General features: G+C 39.8%; 1 protein-coding gene across 7 annotated transcripts in view; it reads right to left on the bottom strand.

Annotated features, from left to right (window-relative positions):
• LOC121033789 (phospholipid scramblase 4-like) overlaps positions 1-25684 on the bottom strand; it is a 76019-nt gene extending 50335 nt beyond the window's left edge. Inside the window, exons 1-5 of one of the 7 annotated variants that reach the window (XR_005792115.1) lie at positions 25606-25684; positions 17625-17817; positions 15517-15701; positions 12886-13124; positions 1062-1223 (exon numbers count right to left, since the gene is read on the bottom strand). Coding sequence is in view for 3 of the 7 variants with exons in the window: in XM_040480417.1 (XP_040336351.1) it covers positions 1062-1223; positions 12886-12945 (222 nt within the window). In the remaining 4 variants the exon portion in view is untranslated. Of the gene's footprint in view, positions 1-1061; positions 1224-12885; positions 13125-14019; positions 14198-15516; positions 15702-17624; positions 18833-25605 lie in introns of those variants that run through there. The other 6 variants (XR_005792113.1, XR_005792114.1, XR_005792116.1 and 3 more) reach the window with 6 other exon arrangements.
• Positions 25685-25894: the final 210 nt, after the last annotated feature.

Genomic DNA, 25894 nt, shown 5'->3' on the forward strand with positions numbered 1-25894 from the left:
TATTCCATGATTAGGATGTTTCTTCTCTAAATTTGCCCAGATGCATATCCTTCTGGCCTGGAATTAAATCTTGAGGTAAACTTAGCAACTATACATATCAAAATGATATGCCTTTGCGCGACTGGCTCCTTTGTTGAGAAGCAACAGAACTAAGAACTGCAAGAAAATGTAAGGGACTACCATGAAGCTAGCTAATTACAGAATATGTGTTTAGAACCTGCTATTTATCTGTTGTTTCTTTTTTAAGCTATACATGTATATAGATTTCCAGTGCAAATCATTTGCGTTGCAAGTGTATTCTATTAACGTACACGCATTTTGGTTCCTTAGAATCCAGAAAACGTTACACGGAAAAATCCTCTAAGATATACACATGGTTGAGTACATTGGAGGTAGTGTTTACCTCAAGAGTGGATGCATCGAGGTCATCCCAGACCCAGCACCGTCTCCTGCCCCCACCACACACACCAGTGGCCACTGACCACCAGACTACTCGGGAAACTGGGAGAACGTGGGTAGGACAGCAGGCTGCCTCACCAGGCTTCTGTTGGGGACTTTTGAGACTCATTAGCTCGACAGCTCTCGTTTCAGCTAATTCCACCTGCTCTGCTTCCCTCTTCCAGGAGCTCTCATGTCTCTTTCTTTCTGACTCCCTGCATTGCAATTACATCAGAGGGAAGAAATTCCTCAGCACCCAATCCCCTTCCTATTAACTCCTGATAAATTTCAGCTTTGTCTCTGAAAAATGAGATTAGTAGATACCTGTCTCATGATGTGGTCCATATGTGCAACATGATGAATCTGCAATTATTTTGTATCAATGCTTTTTGAGTTTCACACTCTAATTCTGTATTTGCTTATTTTACATTTGGGACAGAGTACTATGCTGTATACCTTCGAGTCTCCTTAAATAGTATTTTAAATATTTCATACTGCTGTATTTATACGTGATTTTGCAAACCTCATTTCACTTACATGGAAAAGTGTACTGAAACAAGATCATTCTGAGGTTGGTTAGTCCATGTAGAAAACACTCTGAAAACATTTTAATATTAGGTTACCTCAAAAGCAGAATCTGAACCCCAGCCATGGGTTGAACGTGGCCCACGCACTCCCATCACTTTTTCTTTCTTCTTGCTTTGGATGCTATAAAGCATCCTGCACGGGTTCCAGTGCTCCAGTGCAAAGCCAGCGGTGACACCAGGAGGCCACTGCATTTCCAGCTGCAAATGGGCAGAGGGGAGGAAACGACATAGACATGTACTCATGTACACACCACCTAGATGTGCTCTAAGCCCTTCAAGGACTAGGGAAATTACTGCTGGGCAAGATAGTCCTCCGTGGGCCTCTCGTACTCCCCCCCTTCTCACTGTGCGTGCCAACAACGCAAGGCCTTGACCACTCTTTCCCTTGACCATTTGTCAGGGTTGACTTTGCAGGGAGCAACCTTAAGGGATGAGGTCACACCTTCCTTCAGGACACAGAGGAGGACTAAAGTTCCTTCTCTAATTCTATGGTGGGTGTGGTTATGAAGAGGATTTTTGTGGTGAAGGAACTGTCAGGTATCTGTATCTTGGCAGTAGAAAAAGGAATCTATACAGGTGATCAAACCTCCCAGGACTAAAAACGTGCGCGCGTGCACACACACACACACACACACACACACACACACACGCACACACACACGAATACAAGTACAACTGGAGAAATGAGAAAAAAACAAATCTATCATTGGATAAATGTTCCATAAATTGAGTATTTTCTAATTTTGATGAGCTTTACCACATCATGGCTTACTGTAATCTTGGAAGGCTGCATTATAGGATTTGAGGAAAAAAGTCATAAATATGAAGAATTCCTTGTATCTTCAAAAGGACTGAGGATTAAAGGTGAAGATTCATCTCAAATTTAAGGCTGTTATTACAGGGTGCCTGGGTGGCTCAGTTGGTTAAGTGGCCGACTTTGGCTCAGGTCATGATCTTGTAGTCCGTGAGTTCAAGCCCTGCGTCGGGCTCTGTGCTGACAGCTCAGAGCCTGGAGCCTGTTTCAGATTCTGTGTCTCCCTCTCTCTGACCCTCCCCTGTTCATGCTCTGTCTCTCTCTCTCTCAAAAATAAATAAATGTTAAAAAAAAAAATTAAGGCTATTATTACAAACACAGTAGAGAGAGAAGATACCTGGGAACAAAAACTAACATTCTCTGAGCACTGTACTACCTGCCAGGTACTGTAACGACAGTTAACATTCATTTACTATTTAATCCTCAAAGCAATCCTACGTGATGGTACCATTATCATCTCCATGTTATAGGACATCAAAACACAGAAAGGCTTGTAAATAAACTAACATTCAGGAAGTGCTGGTACTGAACATAATCTGTCTTTATATATCCCAGTAATCCCATGGGATATTATGCATAGTTATATATGGAAGTACTGAGGCCCAAAGAAGTTAAATAAATTATACCAACATAAATAGAAGGCGTATCTAGAATTCAAGATTCTGGTTGACCTCTGTCTAAAGCTGCTTCTTTTCCCTGCAGCAAACAACCTTCCTAGAGCCTCACAGGTTGTAGAAGAGGAACCCAGCTGTAACTCAGAACATCTGCTTTCCAGTTCCAGTACTTGGTGGACTGTAACACGCTCATCAGGTGCTTAATTTCCTGAGCCACCCTTTCTTTATCTGTGGCAAGGTGTGGATTGGGATGGACAGTGTACAGTTATCTGAAGTCTCTTCCAGTTCTAGGGGCACCTGGGTGGTTCAGTCGGTTAAGCGTCAGTCTTCAGCTCAGGTCATGTTCTCGTGGTTCGTGAGTTTGAGCCTCTCATCGGGCTCTGTGCTGACAGCTCAGAGCCTGGAGCCTGCTTTGGATTCTGTGTCTCCCCTTCTCTCAGCCCACCCCTGCTCACACTCAGTCTCTCTCTCTCTCAAAAATAAACATTAAAAAAAGAAGTTTTTAAGTCTCTTCCAATTCTGAAAGTATACAATTATGTCTAGGGACACCTTATCTGGGGTTATGTTGGTACATTTAGACAAATGTGTGTGACTTCTGTTCTGGGTAACAGACACATTTCTAATTCAGTAGACACAACCAACAGAATTGGTCACCAAGTAAACAACCCTTATCTGAGTCTGACCCTCCAACTAGCACCAGAAGACAAAAGCCACAAGAAAAAAACCCTCTGTGATTTTCTTCAGGTGACACAATTTGACATCTCCGCCGGCCGGCCCCTTCCTGCTCTCTTCTTTCATTCTTACCAGCAGAGCCAGTGAAAACACCCTCGTGTGTCATTCTGGAAGGAGCAAAACGATGCTGTGAAGAGTCAGATCAGAAAGAAACAAGGAATTAGACTTGTGTTCTCTGACCTCTTGCCTAGTGAAGGGACAACAGAAATAACAGCAGGTACATCGGAAAGGCCTCTGCATGGTCATGATTTCTTGCCCGATATAGTCAATGACCTGCAGGATAAAGGGCCTTAGTGTCTGATACACAGTTTTGGTAAAGTCTTCTGTGTTTTCAGTTATGATGTGAATAATCTGGCCCAGATTGTTTTTAATATTGTATCTATTATTAGTTTTAAAAGATGTCATCACTAAAAAATAAAATGAGAAAGCCACTTTATTTAAAAAAAATTTTTTAATGTTTATTCGTTTTTTTGAGAGAAAGAAAGTGTGTGTGTATGTATGTATGTGTGTGGGGGCGGGGAAGGGCAGATAGAGAGGGAGACACAGAATCTGAAGCAGGCTCCAAACTCTGGGCTGTCAGCATAGAACCCAAAGAGAGACTCAAACTTGCAAACTGCGAGATCAGGACCTGTGCCAAAGTCAGACGCTTAACCGACTAAGCCACCAAGGTGCCCAAGAAAGCCACTTTTAACTTAGAAGCAGTTAAAATGGTCTTCAAGTATTTGTCTAGCATTTCTTAGTGTATAAAAAAAACAGCTTTTTCAAAATTTCATTGAAGCATATGCAATTCATCAGAACATCAAAATATCTTATAACCCTTGTAAGAATTTAAATCCTTTGGGATTTAGGGGCATCTGGCTGGCTCAGTTAGAGGAGCATGTGACTCTTGATCTCAGGGTCATGAGTTCAAATCCCATATTGGATAAAGGATTACGTAAATAAATACAAATTAAAAAATAAATCCTTTGGGATTTAAAATATTTAAGCTCAGAGCACGATCATTTTAAAATGTTTATTCACGTAACAGGAAAGACTGAAATCATTTTTTATAAGATATTCATGTTTTCTATAATACTTGCATTCAGAAAACTTTAGTTTTAAAAATATTTTAATGTCAGGATGAATTTAAAATGTAACTGAGATACAAAATAAACTAGATATAGTGACAGCATGAAATGAAGAAGCAGAGGAGGGAATAGGTGAAACAGAAGATAAAATTATGGAAAATAATGAAGCTGAAAAAAAGAGGGAAAGGAAGTTACCAAATCATGAGGGGAGACTTAGAGAACTAAGCAATTGCATGAAATGAAATAATGTCCATATCATAGGAGTACTAGAAGAGGAAGAGTGGGGAAAGGAGCAGAAGGTTTATTTGAACAAATTATAGCTGAGAACATCCCTAATCTGGGGAAGGAAACAGACATCCAAGTACAAGAGGCACAGAAAACTCCCTTAAAATCAACAAAAACAGGTCAATACCATAGCATATCATAATGAAACTCACAAAATACAAGGAAAAAGGGAGATTTCTCAAAGTATCTAGGGACAAAGGATCCTTAACTAACAAGGATAGACACATAAGGGTAGTAGCAGACCTATCCGCTGAAACTTGGCAACCCAGAAGGGACTAGCAGGAAATATTCAATGTACTGAATAGGAAAAATATGAAGCCAAGAATCCTTTATCCAGCAAGGCTGTCATTCAGAATAGAAGGAGAGATAAAGACTTTCCCACAGAAGCAAAAACTAAAGGAGTTCATGACCACTAAACCAGTCCCACAAGAAAATTTAAGGGGGACTTTCTGAGTGGAGAAAAAAAAAAAAGACCAAAGCAGCAAAGACTAAAAAGGATCAGAGAACATCACCAGAAACATCAGATCTACAGATAACAGAATGACACTAAATTCCTATCTTTCAACAATCAATCTGAATGCAAACAGACAAAAGGCTCCAATCAAAATACACAGGGTAGCAGAATGGATTAAAAAAACAAGATCCATCCATATGCTGCATACAAGAGACTCATTTTAGACCTAAGAACACCTGCAGATTGAAAGTAGGGGGATGGAGAACCTCTATCTATCTATCTATCTATCTATCTATCTATCTATCTATCTATCTAGATGGAGAACCATTTATCATGCTAAAGGAGGCCAAAGGAAAGCCAGACTAGCCATATTTATATCAGACAAACTAGATTTTAAAACAAAGACTGTACCAAGAGATGAGGAAGGACATTATCATAATTAAGGGATCTATCCATCAAGAAGATCCAACAATTGTAAATATTTATGCCCCCAACTTGAAAGCACCCAAATATATAAAGCAATTAATCACAAACATAAAGAGACTCAGTGGTAATAATACCATAATAGTAGGAGATTTAATATTCCACTTACAACAATGGACAGATCATCTAAGCAGAAAATAAAAAAAGGAAACAACAGCTCTTAATGACTCACTGGACTGGATGGACTTAACAGATCTATTCAGAACATTCACCTTAAAGCAGCAGAATAATATCTTCTCAAGTGCACATGGAACATTCTCCAAAACTGATCACAACCTGGGTCACAAGTCAGCCCTCAATAGGTATAAAATGACTGAAATCATACCATGCATATTTTCAGCTCACAACGCTATGAAACTTGAATTCAGCCACATGAAAATATTTGGACATCCTAGTAAAGAATGAATGGTTAACCAGGAAATTAAAGAAGCAATAAAAAAATACATGGACACAAATGAAAATGAAAATACGACAGTCCAAACCTTTTGGGATGCAGCAAAGGCAGTCCTAAGAGGAAAGTACACTGCAGTTCAGGCCTAATCTCAAGAAGCTTTTAAGAAAGGTTCCAAATATTCAACCTAACCTTACACCTAAAGGAGCTAGAAAAGGAGAAGCAAATAGAAGAAGGGAAATAATAAAGATTAGAGCAGAAATAAACAATACAGAAACAAACAAAGAAACAGTAGAACAGATCAATGAAACTAAAAGCTGGTTCTTTGAAGGAATAAACAAAATTGATAACCCCCTAGCCAGACTTATCAACAAGAAGACAGGACCCAAATAGATAAAATCACGAATGAAAGAGAAGAGATCACAACCAATACCACAGAAATACAAACAATTCTAAGATAACACTACGAAAAATTATATGCCAACAAACTGGGCAATCTGGAAGAAATGGACAAATTCCTAGACACTCACCTACTACCAAAACTGGACCAGGAAGAAAAGAAAAAATTGAACAGACTCATAACCAGCAAAGAAATTGAATCAGTTGTCAAAAATCTTCCAACAAATAAGAGTCCTAGGCCAGACGGCTTCCCAGGGGAATTATACTAGACATTTAAAGAAGAATTAATACCTCTTCTTTTCAAACTGTTGCAAAAAAATAGAAATGGAAGGAAAGCTTCCAAACTCATTCTATGAAACCAGCATTACCTTGATTCCAAAGCCAGAGACTCCATTAAAAGGAGAATTACAGGTCAATTTCCCTGATGAACCTGGATGCAAAAATTCTCAACAAGATATTATCAAATTTAATACAAAAGCACATTAAAAGAATTATTCATCATGATCAAGTGGGATTTATTCCTGGTTCAATATTTGCAAATCAATCAATGTGATACACTACATTAATGAAAGAAAGGATAAGAACCATAGGATCTTTCTGTATCTAGAAAGCATTTGACAAAATAGAGCATCCTTCCTTGATAAAAATCCTGAAGAAAGTAGGAATAGAAGAAACATACCTCAGCATCATAAAAGCCATAAATGAAAGGCCCACAGCTAATGTCATCCTCAATGGGGAAAAACTGAGAGCTTCTCTGTAAGGTCAGGAATATGACAGAGATGTCCACAGTCACCACTGTTGTTCAACATAGTACTAAAAGTCCTATCCTCAGCAATCAGACAGCAAAAAGAAATAAAAGGCATACAAATTGACAAAGAAGTCAAACTTTTACTCTTTGCAGGTGACATGGTACTCTACATGGAAAACCCAAGAGACTCCACCAAAAAATTGTATTGCTGATACCTGAATTCAGCGAAGTTATAGAATATAACATCAATGTACAGATATCAGTTGCATTTCTATACACCAATAATGAAGCAGCAGAAAGAGAAATCAAGGAATTAATCCCATTTACAACTGCACCAAAACCCGTAAGATACCCAGGAATAAACCTAACCAAAGAGGTAAAATATCTGTGTGTTGAAAACTAAGAAGACACAAAGAAATGGAAAAACATTTCAAGCTCCTACATTGGAAGAACAAAATATTGTTAAAATGTCGATACTACCCAAAACAATCTATACATTCAAAGCCATCCCTATCAAAATAACACCAGCATTCTTCACAGAGCTAGAACAAACAATCCTGAAATTTGTATAGAACAAGAAAAGACCCCTAATGGTCAATGTAATGAGAAAAAGAGAGGCAAAGACAGAGGCTTCATAAATCTGGACCGTAAGCTGTATTACAAAGCTATAATCAAGAGAGTATGATACAGGCACAAAAACAGACACATAGATCAATGGAACAGAACAAAGAACCCAGAAATGGACTCACAAATGTATAGCCAACTAATCTTCGACAAAGGAGGAAAGAGTATCTAATGGAATAAAGACAATCTCTTTAGTAAATTGTGCTGGGAAAACTGGACAGAGACATGCAGGAGAATAAAACTTTCCCATACCATTCACAAAAATAAATTCAAAATGGATACAGGACTTAAATGTAAGTCAGGAAGGCATCAAAATCCTAGAGGAGAAAACAGACAACAACCTCTTTGACCTTGGCCACAGCAACTTCTTAGTTGACACATCTCTGGAGGCAAGGGAAACAAAAGCAAAAATGAACTATTAGGACCTCTTCAAGATAAACGCCTTCTGCACAGCAAAGGAAACAATCAGCAAAACTAAAAGGCAACTGAATGAATGGAAGAAGATATTTGCAAATGACATATCTTTTAATGGGTTAGTATCCAAAATCTATAAAGAACTTATCAAACTCAACACCCAAAAAATAAATAACCTAATAAAGAAATAGACAAACGACATGATAGACACTTTCCAAAGAAGACATCTGAATGGCTAACAGACACACAAAAAGATGCTCCCTATCATTCATCATCAGGAAATACAAATCAAAACTACAATGAGATACCACCTCACCCCTGTCAGAATGGCTAAAATTAACACCTCAGGAAACAACAGATGTTGGCAAAGATGCAGAGAAAGGAGAACCCTTTTGCACTGTTGGTGGCAATGCAAACTCTGGAAAACAGTATGGAGGTTCCTCAAAAGTTAAAAATAGAACTATGCTATGACCCAGCAAATGTACTGCCAGGTATTTATGCAAAGGATACAGGAGTGCTGATTCGAAGGGGCACATGCACCTGAATGTTTTTATAGCAGCACTATCAACGATAGCCAAAGTATGGAAAGAGCCCAGGTGTCTATCAACTGATGAGTGGATAAAGATGATATGTTACACACACACACACACACACACACACACACACTGGAATGTTACTTGGTGATCAAAAAGAATGAAATCTTGCCATTTGCAACCACCTGGATGGAACTAGAGTATATTATGCTAAGCAAAATAAGTCAGGCAGAGAAAGACAAATATCAAGTGATTTCGCTCATATGTGGAATTTAAGAAACAAAATAGATGAACATAGGGTAAGGGAAAAACTAAGATCAAAACAGAGTGAGAGGCAGACCATAACAGCCTCTTAAATACAAAGAACATACTGGGGTTTGCTGGAGGAGAGATGGGAGGGATGGGCTAAATGGGTTGATGCGTATTAGGCACTTGTTGGGATGAGCAGTGGTTGTTATAATAATAAGTGATGAACCGCTATTACTACCTTGTATGTCAACTAACTTGAATTTAAATAAATAAATTTTAAAAATATTTTAATAAAATTATACATTGCATCACAAATCATTCAGCACATGAAATGTGGTAAGATGATCAAGGTCATCACAAACTGCAGATAGAAAAAAGAACCAAGAAGGCCTTATGTCATAGCCAAATGAATGTGTAAAGTTGTTGCTTTAAGGGTCAGGAACACTTTACTGATGAATAGAGGACAGATTTCATGTTTATTGTGCTCATTTCTTCCCCCTTCCAGTGAATCTAGATTCACTTGTCCCTCACTAAGTTCCTTAGTTTCTCTTTTCTTTTCCCCCCTTGTCTATAATATCTATGATGGGGGCAGAAAGAGGGAACAAGTGTAGTGGGGGTGACCAGATAATATGTAAGATCTTTTTCAATCTAGATCTAATAATAAATGATTTATAAATAAATAAAATTATACACAAAAATTCCCTTTTTTAGTTTCTAGGACAGTCTTCTCTCTTTGAACCACTAAGAAATGGCCAATATGAAGAACTAACTGGATATTCAATAATGCTGATTCAAATATTGCTGATCACCACTGAAGTATACATATTTTCCAGGTGTTCAAAATGCGGAAGAACGGGTATGTTGTCAACTAATGTGATAGAAAAAAGTTAATTAGGAAAGTTAGAAACAATAGCATTAAAACAATTAGACTTAGAGAAAAAACTGATGATAAATAACAATGTAGCAATCAATTTTTAACATATCTTCAATGTTAATTACTTACAAATATATTTTGTCAAGTGAAATTAGCCTATTTGCACCTGATCACATATAAGGAGAGCTGTCTAGATAGGAAAGGCGCTTTCTTCCAGCTCTACTCTAGAAGACTAAAATATTTAATAATGTTTCTAATAAAATTTCAGAAAATCATCTTCCTGCTACACTAACAGCATCTAGAAAAAGCTGTGTTTACGCAGATTGTATCTAGCTCAATCCCTATTCACTGGTCTCATTAACATGTCACCTACAGACAAGTTGCTCAGGAAGCTCAGGATGGTTTAACATGGACCAGCCACATACGAGGCTATTTTCTCAGTGGCTTAGGGAAAGGAATCAGCCATGGTGAACCTCACACAGGAGTACCAAATTTTCAAGGTGCCTCTGACAGATTAACATTCTGATTTTTCTGTTCACTTGAGTTACTACACACCAAGCTCTTCCCTACGTGTTCCCTTGTAATAAGAGGAGGGTCCAGGAGGGCAAGAGGCTTATAAACAGGATGAGAGGACAGGACAAGAAACTTTCTGGAATGTGTTCTCCTGAAAAGGGAAATTCAGACTATCATTAGACAGATTTCTCACCTTAGTCTTACTTAGGGATTACTCCCAAGATTCTCGAATCCTTCTAGCAGAAGAAATCTCCTTGAGGACAGACTGATCCTATCTTACACAATTTTCTGTCATTCCTAACTTCTGGGCACAGGACATGGACTGAAATGCCCTACTGCCTTAAATATTTTTTGAATGAGTTAATGAATGGTTTTGAAATGAACAAAATTGAAAGTGACTTAACTGGACATAAATGTTTAAATAGTATACTTAATTACAAGAGAGTAGAGAAAATAATCTATTTCTCATTCAAGACTTTTCCTGTATGAAAGCACAGCCAGGTGAGGGGATCCAAACATGTCTCATGATTTTTCAACAGTGGCCACCAAAATGATTTACAGTCCTATTTAAAAAAACTCCAGGATCTTAAAATCTAGGGCTAAAAGATAAAAAATATTCACTCTTTAATAAAATGTCCACTGGTAGGCAAAAAAGCCTAAAGAAATGAAGCCCTTTAACATGGGAGAAGTTTACTAATAAAACACTGTGGCTATTAAGGATCCATTCTTTTAGGAGCTAGTGGAGTCACTGGCAAATTCCAGGCTCAGAAACCATGTAATCCTGCGGTGTTAGACAGAATTCCTGTGAGGAGTCCTGGTAATTTCATGAGATCTCGAGAGTCTAGGGAAAATAGAGCAAAATGACTGGGTATGTACCTTGCATTCACACCCAAGGAGGTATTTCAACTAAATAGCATCATTACTGCCTCATCCATTCAGCGGTTCCAGGAACTCTGTCACACATTAACAGTTCCCAGAACCACCCAATAGAGTAGGGAGAATTAGTAGTATTTTGTAGAAGAAACTGAAACATCACCTAGTTATGAAATTTGTTCAAGTCTATAGAACTAGGAGGTGATAAAACTACAGAATCAAACACTACATTATCTGGCCCTAAACCTTGTTTTCTTTTTTATTTGTTTCTGGTTTTGTTTTTTAACTCACGCATTTCTGAAAGGGATAAGTGAATCCATCATATCTATCATTTAACCTTTGTGAGGGTAATGGAAGAAGCTGAACACCTTTTTTTAACTTTAATAAACAATTTTAATGCTGTGCAATTTTTTTTTAAATTTTTTTTTCAACGTTTATTTATTTTTGGGACAGAGAGAGACAGAGCATGAACAGGGGAGGGGCAGAGAGAGAGGGAGACACAGAATCGGAAACAGGCTCCAGGCTCTGAGCCATCAGCCCAGAGCCCGACGCGGGGCTCGAACTCACGGACCGCGAGATCGTGACCTGGCTGAAGTCAGACGCTTAACCGACTGCGCCACCCAGGCGCCCCAATGCTGTGCAATTTTAAAAGAAGGGGAAATGGTCTAGGAGACCACAGACTTATAAGGTCAAATTCTTATATTATTGTACAAGCATAAAAAAGATTTTCTAAAATTTATTAACTATAGGCATCCAATAAGCTTCTAACATAGTTAAGGGGTTTACTCTAGCACTTTAATGACTTCATGTATATTTTATAGCTATTTTATAAAGGGATAGTTTAATAAAATTCTTGGCTCCTACAAATTCCAATTTCTCGATCCAATTTTACTGCATTTCGCACATCATCTCCATAGCACTGTATCAATAGTTTTCAGTGCACAAGATTAAATATATAGAACTGCAAAGAGGAACTTCTCATCCTCAAGGAATATTTTATTGATCACGTGGGAAGAGAAGCATTGAATTAGAGTTCCTCGCTTATAATGAACTTCAATACCTCCTGTTTCCAAAACAAAAAGAGCCAGGATAACAGAAGAGTTTCCAATACTAGCTGTATCTCCGTTTCACTAGATACATTTTTTGAGCTTATGCTATTTGAGTTTATAACCAAATCTGCTTATCCCTTGACTTTAGGACCTGGGTTTCAGAGTGGGTTCACAATTTTTAAACAGAGTTTAGGGGATCACCACTTTACGGTAGAGGGCCTCATAGACTTGGCTTGAAGCTATGTATGCTTGGTACGCACCTTATGTTTACTTGGTAATAATAGATTTTTATGAGGGCTAGAGCAGGTGATAAAATTATGGGTGGTGAGGGAAAGCAAGGGGTGAAGGCACCTGAGGAGTTTGTCACTAAATGTTCTGTTCCTTCATGTTGCCTTTCTTGATGTTTACTCTTCCAATTAAATGACACTCCAGTTAGGATCTATGTCGACTTTTTCTATTCCTACTCTTCTAATTTCCTTCAAGAGGACATCTCAAATATCTTACCACTCAACATTAATCCTTTATGAAAACCATACACAGTCTTCCCACGAAAAATATTCCTATACTTACGCTTCCCCTTCACAAATCTGAAATCAGGACGACTGCTCCTACAGCCTCACAAACTGGGCCTCTGTCATCACTGACCCACCACCTTTGTCCACTCTATCCGGCCTTGTGTCTCTTTTCTGTTGGATCCTCAAGGTCATATTTCACAGGAAGATATTTTGGATTTGTGTGGAGTACCTGAGCTACTAAGTCTTCCAGACCAGGAGGGCAGTTTGGCACAGGAACTGGCTCTGGCATCCACGCTGTTGGAGCAGGCTCATTTCACACTGGACATCTGCCAGGCTGGTGCTGTATAGAATGGATGCCACCAGTTGGCTGGTACAAGGGGAAGGCACTGCGCTGATGTAGACAGCAGTATCCCATTAGCAAGCCTCCTGGGTAGTATGCGAGAGGAGGGACAGTAGGTGCTGGGGGCCCTGTGTTCAAAAACAAATGAAAAAATTACATGACTGTAACTATAATATATTGGAACTTAGCATAAATTTTTACACGGATGTTACATGGGTCACATGGAGGCTTCCTAGAAAGAGTCAGAGCTTCTATTTTCTGAGGGAAAGGAATACCACATCCCAAAAACGTAGTAGGGGGATTTCCAGATTACTAACTCATTGAATCCTCTTAAGCTTTATGAGATAGTCAAGTTCACTTCACAAGTGCAAAAACTAAGGTTGAAGAGAGGAGGTAATTTGATAGCCTCTCTAGGCCCATCTCATAAGGCTGCTGCAGGGTTAGCACAGGACGTGGCTTAAAGTGAGCTCTGCACAAAGTTCTATTTTTATACTCTTCATACTATTGTTAAGTTTACATAGATAAAGCAAGTGGTAACACTGCGATTTGAAATCACATCTTGACTTCAAAATGGTGATCTGAAGACTATGCTACATTGCTGCTGACCCCGTCACTTCTTTATATCCTCACCATCTGGTTCTCACACTGATTTCCTCCCAACGGGGGGTCTGTTAAATTCTAACTTGGTCAATGTAAGTAAGGTCACAGTCAAGGAAACCAGATTTCTTTAAAGAGTCACAATACTTAAGAAGAGAAGCACTCGGAATCATGAATTGGCAGGAGGGTACCATCAAGGTAGGACTTTAGATTTTGCTTCTTTTATCAAATGTCTCTTAAAAGAAGCAATAACACCACACCCCTCCCTCAGCCAGGATGGATCAGTGCAGGCCTAGTAAGGAGGCTGATCTCCTGCCCAGCAGTGACAAGGATCTTATTTCTAGAATGAAATAACATCTCTGCAATCATCTCGTAGTTTTTTTTTTTTTTTCAAACTGTGAACTTTTGCCTCTTCTTTATACTTACTGGTACAAAGCCTCATCCAGTTGGGTTTACTGTAGTAACTTCTTAACTAGTTTCCCTTTTCTTGCTTTCTCTCTGTTCCAGTGTTTCCTTCACACTGGCCCCAAGAGCTATCTTATCAAACATCCAATCACTTACTCACTGGACATTTATTGAGTGCCCTTTAGGCACCAGACCATGTGCCAGAGGCTGGGAAGAAAGTGATGAAAAACCAAACTCAAGTATCTGCTTTAAAGTCTTCTTTTAAAAGTCTATTTATTTATTTTTCAACGTGTTTTTTTTTTTTAATTTATTTTTGGGACAGAGAGAGACAGAGCATGAACGGGGAAGGGGCAGAGACAGAGTGAGACACAGAATCGGAAACAGGCTCCAGGCTCCAAGCCATCAGCCCAGAGCCCGACGCGGGGCTCGAACTCACGGACTGCGAGATCGTGACCTGGCTGAAGTCGGGCGCTTAACCGACTGCGCCACCCAGGCGCCCCTCTATTTATTTATTTTGAGAGAGTGTGTGCACACAGAAGGGGCAGAGAGAGAGAGAGGGAGAGAGAGTGCGTGCGCGCGCGAGAGAGAGCGCATCCCAAGTAGGCTCCGCACTGTCAGCACAGAAGCCTGATGCAGGGCTCGAACCCACAAACCAAGAGATCATGACCTGAGCAGAAGTCCAACACTTCACTGACTGAACCACCCAGGCGCCCCTAAAATCTTGATGTCCCGCCTCGGTGGCTCAGTTAAGCACCTCCTTCAGCTCAGGTTGTGATTTCACGGTTCCTGAGTTTGAGTCCCACATTGGGTGAGTTCGAGCCCCGTTTTGGGTGAACACAAGCCCCACTTCGGGTGAGCTCTGCTTCTCCCTCTCTCTCTGCTCCTTGAGGGATTCTCTTTCTCTCTCTGCCCCTCGCTCACTTGTGCCCTCTCTCCCCACCAAAAAAAAAAAAGTCTTGATGTCCTGTTAAAAAGCATCTACAGGCTCTCAAAGGCTCCAGGATAAGATCCAAACTACTTAATCAGCACTGGAAACCGGTCACCCCCACCTGCACACTTCTGCCTTTTGATCCAGCCGGCCTTCCTCAAGCCCCAACCACACCACTAGGCCTTCATGACCTGGTGTTTTTGGACAGGTTTTTCTTTCTCCCAGACATTCTCCCTTCCCCACCTATTTTTTGATCAAGAAACTCCCTACCATGCCAATGAAACTTGACTTCCTCAGTTAGACCTTCCCTTTAACCCCACAGTCAGTTACTCTGTCTTCTGGGTCCCTACAACATTCTCTTCACATTTCCATAACGGCATGCAGAATACCATTAATGTTTGTACAACTTCCGACTCCAAGCGATGTAAAGGCAGGAATGTTCTACCTGACATCTAGTAAAGTATTTGGTATCCAGTAGGTACTCAATATTTATTTATTGAAACAATAAAGTAATTAGCTAAATGAGCAACTTAAATCTTAGTGTCATTTTCTACAGGGGTGAAGAGATTCTTTCTGGAGATTTAACTTACCAGGTATAAAATGGGAATTCTATTCTGGAGGGTCATCAGGTATTGTAACTGGTGAATTCAAACGGCATCTGTGGTTAGGAGCAGCATGAGGTACTGGATCCAAGGACTTTGTTTTATTGTCAATGTCATCCATCGGTTGATCAGTGTTTGTGAAGACCAGCCTTGGAGGAAGAGGTCATGCCCAACTGAGAAATGGAATCATGTATTATTGAAAATACTATTTTTTTCTTATTGGTTTGCTAAAACATCAGTGTACGTGATCATTGTTAAATATACTACTCTATTTCTTACAACATACACGATACATGCATATGATATACTAGGCATGAATTCACATATATGGTAAATTGTTAGGCTGAACACAGAGTAAAAAACTATGGCTGAGTAATTATACTGTGCTTGTGATTAAAGCAATGAACTCTCAGGCTGGCGGTTCGGCTGCCCTGATACTGACTTTTATTTACATAGACAAATTCCTTCCAACATAGCAGAAATTGTTGTCCTATGATGTAGTATTGAGAGCATGCCATATGTGGAGTGAATCTGATTTTTTCCCCACATCCTCTTTGAAAAGAGTAAATCCAAAACAGAACAACATAAATACTTAATGGTTTTAAAAGCAGTTTGCCATTCATAACTCACTTAGAGGTGATTTAGATCACTTCCCCAGTGACTCCTATTTTGACTTATTCTTCCTAAAACAACCTATGTCACTGTAATTACTGAAAGGAAGGTGTTGAGGTCACGTTTCATGTTACACCCTGTCCTTTCATTGAGATTGGAGACATTGCTCCCTGACCTCAGTGTGAGGAATGGCTTAGTTTCTCTGAAAGAACTGTTGACTTTTAACTCCTAGAAAACATAAGTCCCATAAATGTAATATTTCTCACCTTACATCATTTGCTAGAAAACTCAGGGCCCACTTTTCAGACCTCTTCCATCAAGGAAAGCTTTTTATTACTATCACCTCTTGTGTTAGACTTTTTTCCCTACCCTTAATTTTCCTACCTCATTTTTCTCAAGTATTTTAAGTATCTTTCTTTAGACGCAACCAATATAAGTCTCCTTTAGTCCTTTCTATGCCAAATATAGGAAGATAGGAATGTTCATATTTATAAATGAATGGACATATTTACATTATCCAAATGTTAAACAATAAAAGCAATTTCCAAATGAAACAAACTGAAAGTGCTATTAAGGAAAACAGTCCTATAATTCACATTTAAAACAAGGCATAATTGGGGTGCCTGGGTGGCTCAGTTTGTCAAGTGCCTGACTACGGCTCATGATCTCGCAGTTCATGGGTTTGAGCCCCACATCAGGCTCTGTGCTGACAGCTCAGAGCCTGGAGCCTGCTTTGGATTCTGTGTCTCCCTCTCTCTCTGTCCTCCCTGGTTCCTGCTCTGTCTCTGTCTCTCAAAAATAAATAAGCATTCAAAAAAGAGTTTTTAACAAGGCATAATAAAGTTTGTTCACAAAAGACATGCTGATATTTTTGAAGAATTCTAATGAATACTAAAAAAATAAAATGCTTTAATGCTGTAAGATATTTATACAAATTTATAATATTGTGTATATACTACTATTATTTCATGATACATGTAACAAGTTTTATGATTTTTTTTTGTCTCCAGTTACATTTCATACATTTTTTCATTAATCCAACAAATATTTACTGGGCACCTATTGTGTAGGCACTACTACAGACGTTGAAAATACAGTAATAAACCAGAGAAACAGTTGCCCATCATGCTGGAGATTCTAATTTAGTGCCATGAGATTAAAAACACATTAACAAATATTTCAGTTCAGGTAGCACAATTATAAAGAAACAAAGTAAACAGTTTAAGAAAAACATGGATGGCAGTCCCAGGAGGTTCAGGGAAAGCCTCTCCCAGGAGGTAACTTTGAACTATTTGAACTACAAAAGGAGGTATTACACTAAAAATGTAGGAAGAAGAGAGTTGTAGGACAACAGGAAATATGTGCAAAGACCCTGAGGTGGCACTGAGTTCGGAATACTCAAGGGTGACAAAGAGGTCAGGTATGACTGGGACACAAGGAATGAGGAGAATGGAGGGAAGAGATGGAGACAAGCCTGATCACACCTGAAGGCTGAGGCAAAACATCTGCGATTTGCTGTAACTGCAGCTGGGAAATCTTTGGAGGACTTTCATCAGTGGAGTGATGGGATCTGATTACACTTTATCTCGAGGGGGCAAGAGTGGAAGTACGCAGTGAAGACGGGATGGCAGCAGTAATCCAGGTGAGCCCGATGCTGGCTTAGACAGGCAGGTAACACTGGAGAGGGTGAAATGTGGTCAGAAGCAGAATCTGCAGGAGTTTGTGACGCACTAAGAGGAGTCAAGACTGGGTGTCAGTGTTGAGGCCAGGGTACCTGAGTTGATGACAATGCCATTAACTGAACTAGAGAGGAAGATGGTAGGGAAAATGGCGGGGACTGGGGAGGGTAGGAATCAAAAGTTTAAATTAAGACGTGCTTAAGAAAAGGCCAAAAGAAAATAAATAAGTAACAGAAAATGTTGTGTATGTTTGCAAGTGTACTTATTTTTCTATTATGAAAGATGTTTTTACATCTTAAAAATATAAATGTTCTGGCTGGGGAGAGACTGACCCTCTCAGGGCTAGCCAATTCTTAGAAATAGCAAAGGGCTCTGACAGGAACATGCCTTTGATACAAGCTAACTGCCTCAGAGCTCTACCTACTTCCTTTATCTGGCCTGTCCACCCCAAGAGATAACATTCTCTCACTTTAATCTTCCCGGAGCCAGGACCAGGTAACTAGAAGCTATTCTTTGGCTTAGAGTTTGCCAGAATTATTCAAACCAGCCATTCCTCAGTTGTTTGCCCTGCATTGCCTTGCCCTCACCCCTCCACCATGGTCCTGCCAAACCCCAATAAAGGCCATAATCTAAGGGCTGGCTCTTCTAGCTTCTTCTGCTTCTTCCTGATCACAAGGTGTTCCTTCTGTGGCTCTGCATTGTGTCCCATGCCTCTCATTTCTAGGGAAACTGAACCACTACTTTTCTTTCAAAGGCATTAACCTATGTTGTCAGTCATCTTTATAAATTAAGATGAACATAATCTTTTTGCTGGTGGAGCATTTGTGTCACTGTTGATGGCTGCTGACTGATCAGGGTGGCCACTGCTGAAGTTGGGGTGGCTGTGGCAATTTCTTAAGATCATGAAGTGTGACCCATCGACTGACTTTTTCTTTCACGAATGATTTCTCTGCAACATGTGATGCTGTTTGATAGCATTTTACCCACAGCAGAACTTCTTTCAAAATTAGTCATTCCTCGGGGCGCCTGGATGGCTCGGTCGGTTAAGTGTCTGGCTTCAGCTCAGGTCATGATCTCGTGGTTTGTGAATTCAACCCCGCGTCGGGCTCTGTGATGACAGCTCAGAACCTGGAGCCTGTTTCAGAGTCTGTGTCTCCCTCTCTCTCTCTGACCCTCCCCTGTTCATGCTCTGTCTCTCTCTGTCTCAAAAATAAACAAACATTAATAAATAAATAAATAAATAAATAAATAAATAAATAAATAAGTCATTCCTCTCAAATCCTGCCACTGCTTTACCAACTAAGTTTATGTAACATATTTTTTAAGTTCATTTATTTTTTTTAGTAATCTAAAAATCTAAAAAAATCCAACATGGGGCTCAAACTCACGACCCTGCAACCAAACATTGTATGGTCCACTGAGCCAGCCAGGCACCCCTACATAATATATATTTTTTTAAATTTGTTAACGTTTATTTATTTTTGAGACAAAGAGAGACAGAGCATGAACAGGGGAGGGTCAGAGAGAGAGAGATACAGAATCTAAAACAGGTTCCAGGCTCTGAGCTGTCAGCACAGAGCCCAACATGGGGCTTGAACTCACGGACCGTGAGATCATGACCTGAGCCGAAGTCGGCCGCTTAACCGACTGAGCCACCCAGGCGCCCCCCCTACGTAATATTTTAAATCCTCTGTCATTTCGGCAGTTTCATGGCATCTTCACCAGGAGTAGATTCCTTCTCAAGCAAAAAAACAAAGAAGCTCATTCATAAGAAGTAACTCGTGGGGCGCCTGGGTGGCGCAGTCGGTTGAGCGTCCGACTTCAGCCAGGTCACGATCTCGCGGTCCGTGAGTTCGAGCCCCACGTCGGGCTCTGGGCTGATGGCTCAGAGCCTGGAGCCTGCTTCCCATTCTGTGTCTCCCTCTCTCTCTGCCCCTTCCCCGTTCATGCTCTGTCTCTCTCTGTCCCCAAAATAATTAAACGTTGAAAAAAAAAAAATTAAAAAAAAAAAAGTAACTCGTGTTAAAATTTTAATTCAAATATAGTAATAATTTAAATTCAAATATAATAATGTAATTCAAATACAATAATTTATTTGAATGTTAACGCAAATATAATAATTTATTTGAATGTAATTCAAATATAATAATGATTTAAAAAATGAAACATTATGAGAATTACCAAAATGTGACACAGAGACATAAAATGAGCAAATACTGTTGGGAAAATGGCACAAATAAACTTGCTCAGCAATACAGGGTTGCCACAAACCTTTAATTTGTTGGGGGGAAAAAACAGTATCTGCAAACACAATAAAATGAAGTATGCCTATATATAATCCTGTTCTCCAAAAAAAATTAAGACCAAAGCACAAAACATATTTTTTTAAAAAAATTTTTTTTCAACGTTTATTTATTTTTGGGACAGAGAGAGACAGAGCATGAACGGGGGAGGGGCAGAGAGAGAGAGGGAGACACAGAATCGGAAACAGGCTCCAGGCTCTGAGCCATCAGCCCAGAGCCCGACGCGGGGCTCGAACTCCCGGACCGCGAGATGGTGACCTGGCTGAAGTCGGACGCTTAACCGACTGCGCCACCCAGGCGCCCCGCACAAAACATATTTATAAGTGAACATTATGAGAATAAATCAGGGTAGGAAACTAGAAGTTGAGATGAAATTTTTAAGAGGGGGAGTGTGCAGATTTAGTTAATTCAATCAGGCAAGGAAAGTGAGGTTATCATCAAAAAAATGAATTAATAGTATTTCCAGATTTCTGAAGATGATGACAAATAACTAGAACAATACTAACCAAGGCTATAGTTTAGTGAATGCGCAGCAAGGGTCAGGTAAATGGCTCAAGCAATTTGCATATTATCTCTAATTATAACGTGTCTGTAAGGTACAAACTTTTATCCAGTTTTATAGATGACAAAACAGACTCAGAGCAATGAAACAAATTAACAATGTGATTATTAAGTGATCAAGCTCACTAAAGTCAATTCCTTCTGAATCCAAAGCCTATGTTCTTTCCACTATGCCATCTTGTGGATCATAATTTAGAATGTGGTCATTTGTGCTGTTCAAGCAAAGTGGAAAGTCACTGATGTAGAACAGGTCAAGGAAGAGCATGTGAGTGATCATTATGAACACTGAGTTGACTCAAGAATGTTGTCATAGGTAAGCTAGTATACAGATTCTCAGTCCCGATGTTGTCCCCTAAGTATGGAACAAAGAGACCCACTAGGCTTGGACCATCGCCACTCTGTCCCTTAAGCCTAAGTTACTAATACGGTGTCTCAAGAGGTATAAAAGGATTCTGCAGCACACCAAAAAGATGAAGTGTGCAACTGTTGGCCAGCCAAAGAAATTCAGGACATTGGTCCTACCCTCCAATGATAGGAATCCCTGGGATTTAGAAAAACAATCATATCCTTCTAGAACCTTCATTCCTGGACATCCCTAGGTACGTACTTTTGAGCAACTCTTGTATGTGGTACACAGAGGATATATATAAGAATGTTCTTGACACCACTGTGCATATGAAGATAAACTGAAAACATTTTTATTGTCCATCAATGACAGACTAAATAAATTTTAGTCTTATCATGTAAATACTACACTGCAGTGGAAACAAATTAGAACCACACCCATCATCATGGATGAATCTCAAAAATATAACATTGAGCAAAAAAAGTAAGGCACTAAAGAGCATGTATGATTTTACTTTTATGTTTAAAGGCAGAAAACTAAATATGTTTTCCAGATATATACATGAAGGTAAAACTTTATAAAGAAAAGCTAGTGACATAACACAATAACCAGTCAATGCTTACCTGTGGGGGAGTGATGAGGAAAAAGGGACTCTAGTTTCCTGCTAATGTACTAAATCTTTTTTTTTTTTTTTTTGGACACACTGGTTTTTAAAAAACTTTTTTTTCTTCCAAGATTTTATTTAAATTAAAGTTAGTTAACATATAGCATATAGTGTAGTATTGATTTCAGGAGAATTTAGTGATTCATCACTTACATATAACACCCAGTACTCATCCCAACAAGTGCCCTCCTTAATGCCCATCACCCATTTAGCACATCCCCCACCTCCCTCCCTTCCAGAAATCCTCAGTTTGTTCTCTCTAGTTAAGAGTCTCTTATGGCTTGCCTCCCTCTCTGTTTTTATCTTAGTTTATTTTTCCTTCCCTTCCCATATGTTCATCTGTTTTGTTTCTTAAATTCCACACGTGAGTGAAATCATACGGTATTTGTCTTTGACTGACTTTTTTCACTTAGCATAATACACTGTAGTTCCATCCACAGAAGGGAAATAATATAGAGCAGAAATAAATGACACAGAAACCAAAAATTACAGATCAATGAAACTAGGAGCTGTATCTTTGAGAGAAGTAACAAAATTGATAAACCCCTAGCCAGACTTACCAAAAAGAAAAGAGAAAGGACCCAAATAAATAAAATCAAGAATGCAAGAAGCGAGTTCACAACCAATGCCACAGAAATACAAATCATTATAAGAGAACATTATGAGCAATGATATACCACCAAATTGGGCAATATGGAAGAAATGGATAAATTCCTAGAAACACATAAACTACGAAAACTGAACCAGGAAAAAATAGAAAATTGAATAGACCCATAATCACCCAAGAAATTGAATCAGTAATCAAAATCTCCAAACAAGTAACAGTCCAGGGCCAGATGGCTTCCCAGGGGAATTCTACTGAACATTTATAGAAGAGTTAATACCTACTCTTCTAAAACTGTTCCAAAAAATAGAAAGGGAAGGAAAACTTACAAATCCTTCTATGAGGCCAGCATTACTTTGATTCCAAAACTAGACAAACTAGACAAAGACCCTATTAAAAAGGAGAATTACAGACCAATATCCCGGATGAGTAAGAATGTAAAAATTCTTAGCAAGATATTAGCAAATCGAATCCAACAGTACATTAAAAGAATTGTTCACATTCTTAAGGACAGGGAAGATGGGTTGTTATTCTGTAAAAGATACATATTTGGTTAAATACATGTTTTCAGATATATGACTTTACTTCACATTAAACAAGAACCATTTGACAGCTACATGTTGAGAGTAATGTTTTTCTAACTAAAGGTTTGTTGTTACCTTCGAGGTTAAGTTTAGGATTTTCTAACTTCTAGGGATTCATAATGAAATTTATTAGAATAGATTTTAAGGGGCTTATTTCTATCTATCCATCCATCCATTCATATATCCAGTAACTTACCATAATTTTAATGACCAATGAATCTAGATAAAAGTACAGATTTGAATTTTTTAAAAAAATAAGTATTATTGAGAAAAAATCCAGAATTCTGTACTCTAAGTCTTAGGTAAAAATCTGTATTTTTATCAAGACACAGCATGTAGTTCTTATAATCAAGCATGCCTGAAATTGATAAAATTTAATAGTTCTCATAAATTAACAGCTCTCAATTAAATCAGTCAGAAATTAGAATTTAAACCTGATTCAAGTAAAAACTAAACCAATCTATAAAGATGTTCTAAAAATCAACTAGTATCAATGAATTTAAATAAAGTAAAATAGACCTGCACACTGCCTCGTATGCTGCAAATGCTTATGGTTTAACCTTCCCTCTCCTTCGAGATGCCAATTTTTCCCCACCATCTAGTGTTCTCAATTCCTTCTTATACAATATTTCTTTCTTTTACAATCTCAGAATTTGCATACTATCTGTTATAACAACATGTCTCTATTTAGTTAGCATGTTACATGAGGCAGAATAATTTCCAGTTGATATAAGCATACATATTGTCAACATAATTGTTCCTTAACATTCAGCGGATTGTTTTCAGCCTTCTCCGTCTCTCAGCAAGAGCAAAAACTGCCATAGGTTGAAAAGGGGGGGGGGGCTAAGATGGCAGAGTAGCAGGAGGACCCTAGACTTGCCCCAGACCTCAAGCACAGCTAGATAAATATAAAATCATTCTGAATACCCAAGAAACCAATCTAAGGACTAACAGAACAAACACATCTGGGGCACATCTGGGAGACGCGGTATTGCCATTTCACGCCCTTACCCCTCAGCACAGGTGCAGAGACACCTGCTAAGGGCAGCTAGCCGGGACACTGGCTCTTTGCTGCGCTTCACTCCAAACTCCATGCCCCTGTGCTTTGGTGGGACTGCCCTTCTGGGACAAACCTGCATCAGTCCCAGAGTAATGAGACCCTCCCCCAAAGAACCAAGAACGAAGCGAGGGTCCCTGCCATGCCAAATCTCTAAAGTTTGGAATTTTAAAACTCAGTCGGCCTGCCTGGGATAGAACACAGGTGCACTGTGCTACCAGGCCGGCAGATGGCCCACACAGTCATGGTGAAGGCAGTGATCTACGAAACGCCTGGGACACAAACAGGGGAGATTATTAGCTCTTCTGGGAAGGCTTCCCAGGCAGCAGCAGGTGTGCACTCCCCTCTGTGCGGACTAGAGAGTTGGCTGGAGCCATTTTCCTCACCGCCCCTTAGCATAAAGTAACGTCAGTAAGCAGCACAGTGCCAACAATGGTGGTCTGAACTACCTACACCAAGCCCTGCCCCCTATGCTCTGCTCATGCTGCTTCTCGGGCAAATGTGTCTGACAAACAGAGAAGTGGGTCCCTCCCCCGGAAGACCAATACAAGCTCTTGCATGCACCATGTCCACTGACCACAGAGTGCTGCAAAGCTTCAGCTTTAGTGGAAAGAGCAAGCGGACCAGAGAACACTTAATTAAAACCTGCCACACTCTGGCCAAGGTCCAAACACTCCCCACTGCAGGCAAGGGGAAATTCTGGAGAGGAGTGACCTAAGGGAAAGAGTAGCCAAAACACAGCAGCAGAGTGCACATGGATACACTGGAGACACTTCCTGAAGGCACTGGGCCCTGGACAGTGTATGACCTCTGCTTCATAAAGCCATTACTCTCAGTAGCAGGACATATAAAAGGCTTTCCTACTACATAGAAAAAGAGAGCTAGAGAAAATGCCAAGAAGGAGGTATTGATGCCAAAAGAAAAACCAAGAAGAGGTCACAGCTGGGAATCTAACTGAAACAGACATAAGTAATATGCCTGAATCAGAATTTAAGGTAACCATAAGGATATGAGCTGGGTTAGTAATAGTAAAGACCACTTCTACAATGTCTCCATTCTATTGTAGCCCATTCCAGTATTATGTTTAGTGTAAAACAATGCTCCTGAAAATTTACCTGCTAGAATTATAAACAGCAGAGGTGAGGAGGAAGTTAGTGGTGACAGGGGGAGGGAAGAAGGAAGGAGCCATGAGGCTGGACAGGACGAGGTTGGTGAAGTTATGGTTTGCTGCTTTTGCAAGGCAGCCCTGATGGCATAGAAGGCATCCCACAGCAAGAGAGCATCAACATGGACCCCTTGCTGCATCCAACACTGCAGCTGCTCAGTGTCTTGCTTTTCAATTCCAACTTTGTCAACAGTGATGGGCTAACAAAGCTCAATGAAAACACAAACTCTCAAGCCCACACCATGGACATCTGAAACCTCAGTCACAAAACCAGAATGGTCAGCCCTTTGCAGCCATGTATGTATTGGAAGGTGTCCTATCCACTAGGCAAAGGAGCTGCTGGATACGTCATCTTGCAATTCTTGAGGCATGAGACGTGGGAACCTGCACATGCAATCTAAAACCCTGGGCCCTGCCTGTCTCCAGTGCCTTCAACTGTGAGTGGGGACAAAAGAAAGCCAGGGGGTCACCGTCTGGACAATTCCTTCTGATTCTTACTCACCAGGAGCAGGGAAAATGGTTTCTGTAAATCTTCTGCAGCTACTACACTCCATCTTCCTCTATGGGTTTAACATGGAACTGTTAGAAGAGGATATCCTTCGAAAAGAAGATGGGATACATGGAGGAGGACAGAGGAGCTGGTGGCTGACCAACAGCCACTGCTGGCACACTTCAGATGGCGTGGACAGTGGTCCAGAGTGTGGGTTCAAGTTCCAGAGATGTCCTTAATGGGGGGTGAATCAGGCAATCTCCTTGTTGTGGGGTTATCCTATATAACACGGTGTGATCAT

Source organism: Herpailurus yagouaroundi, unplaced genomic scaffold (assembly GCF_014898765.1).
Source record: "Herpailurus yagouaroundi ecotype Mexico unplaced genomic scaffold, PumYag 159, whole genome shotgun sequence".
NCBI classification, from domain to species: domain Eukaryota; kingdom Metazoa; phylum Chordata; class Mammalia; order Carnivora; family Felidae; genus Herpailurus; species Herpailurus yagouaroundi.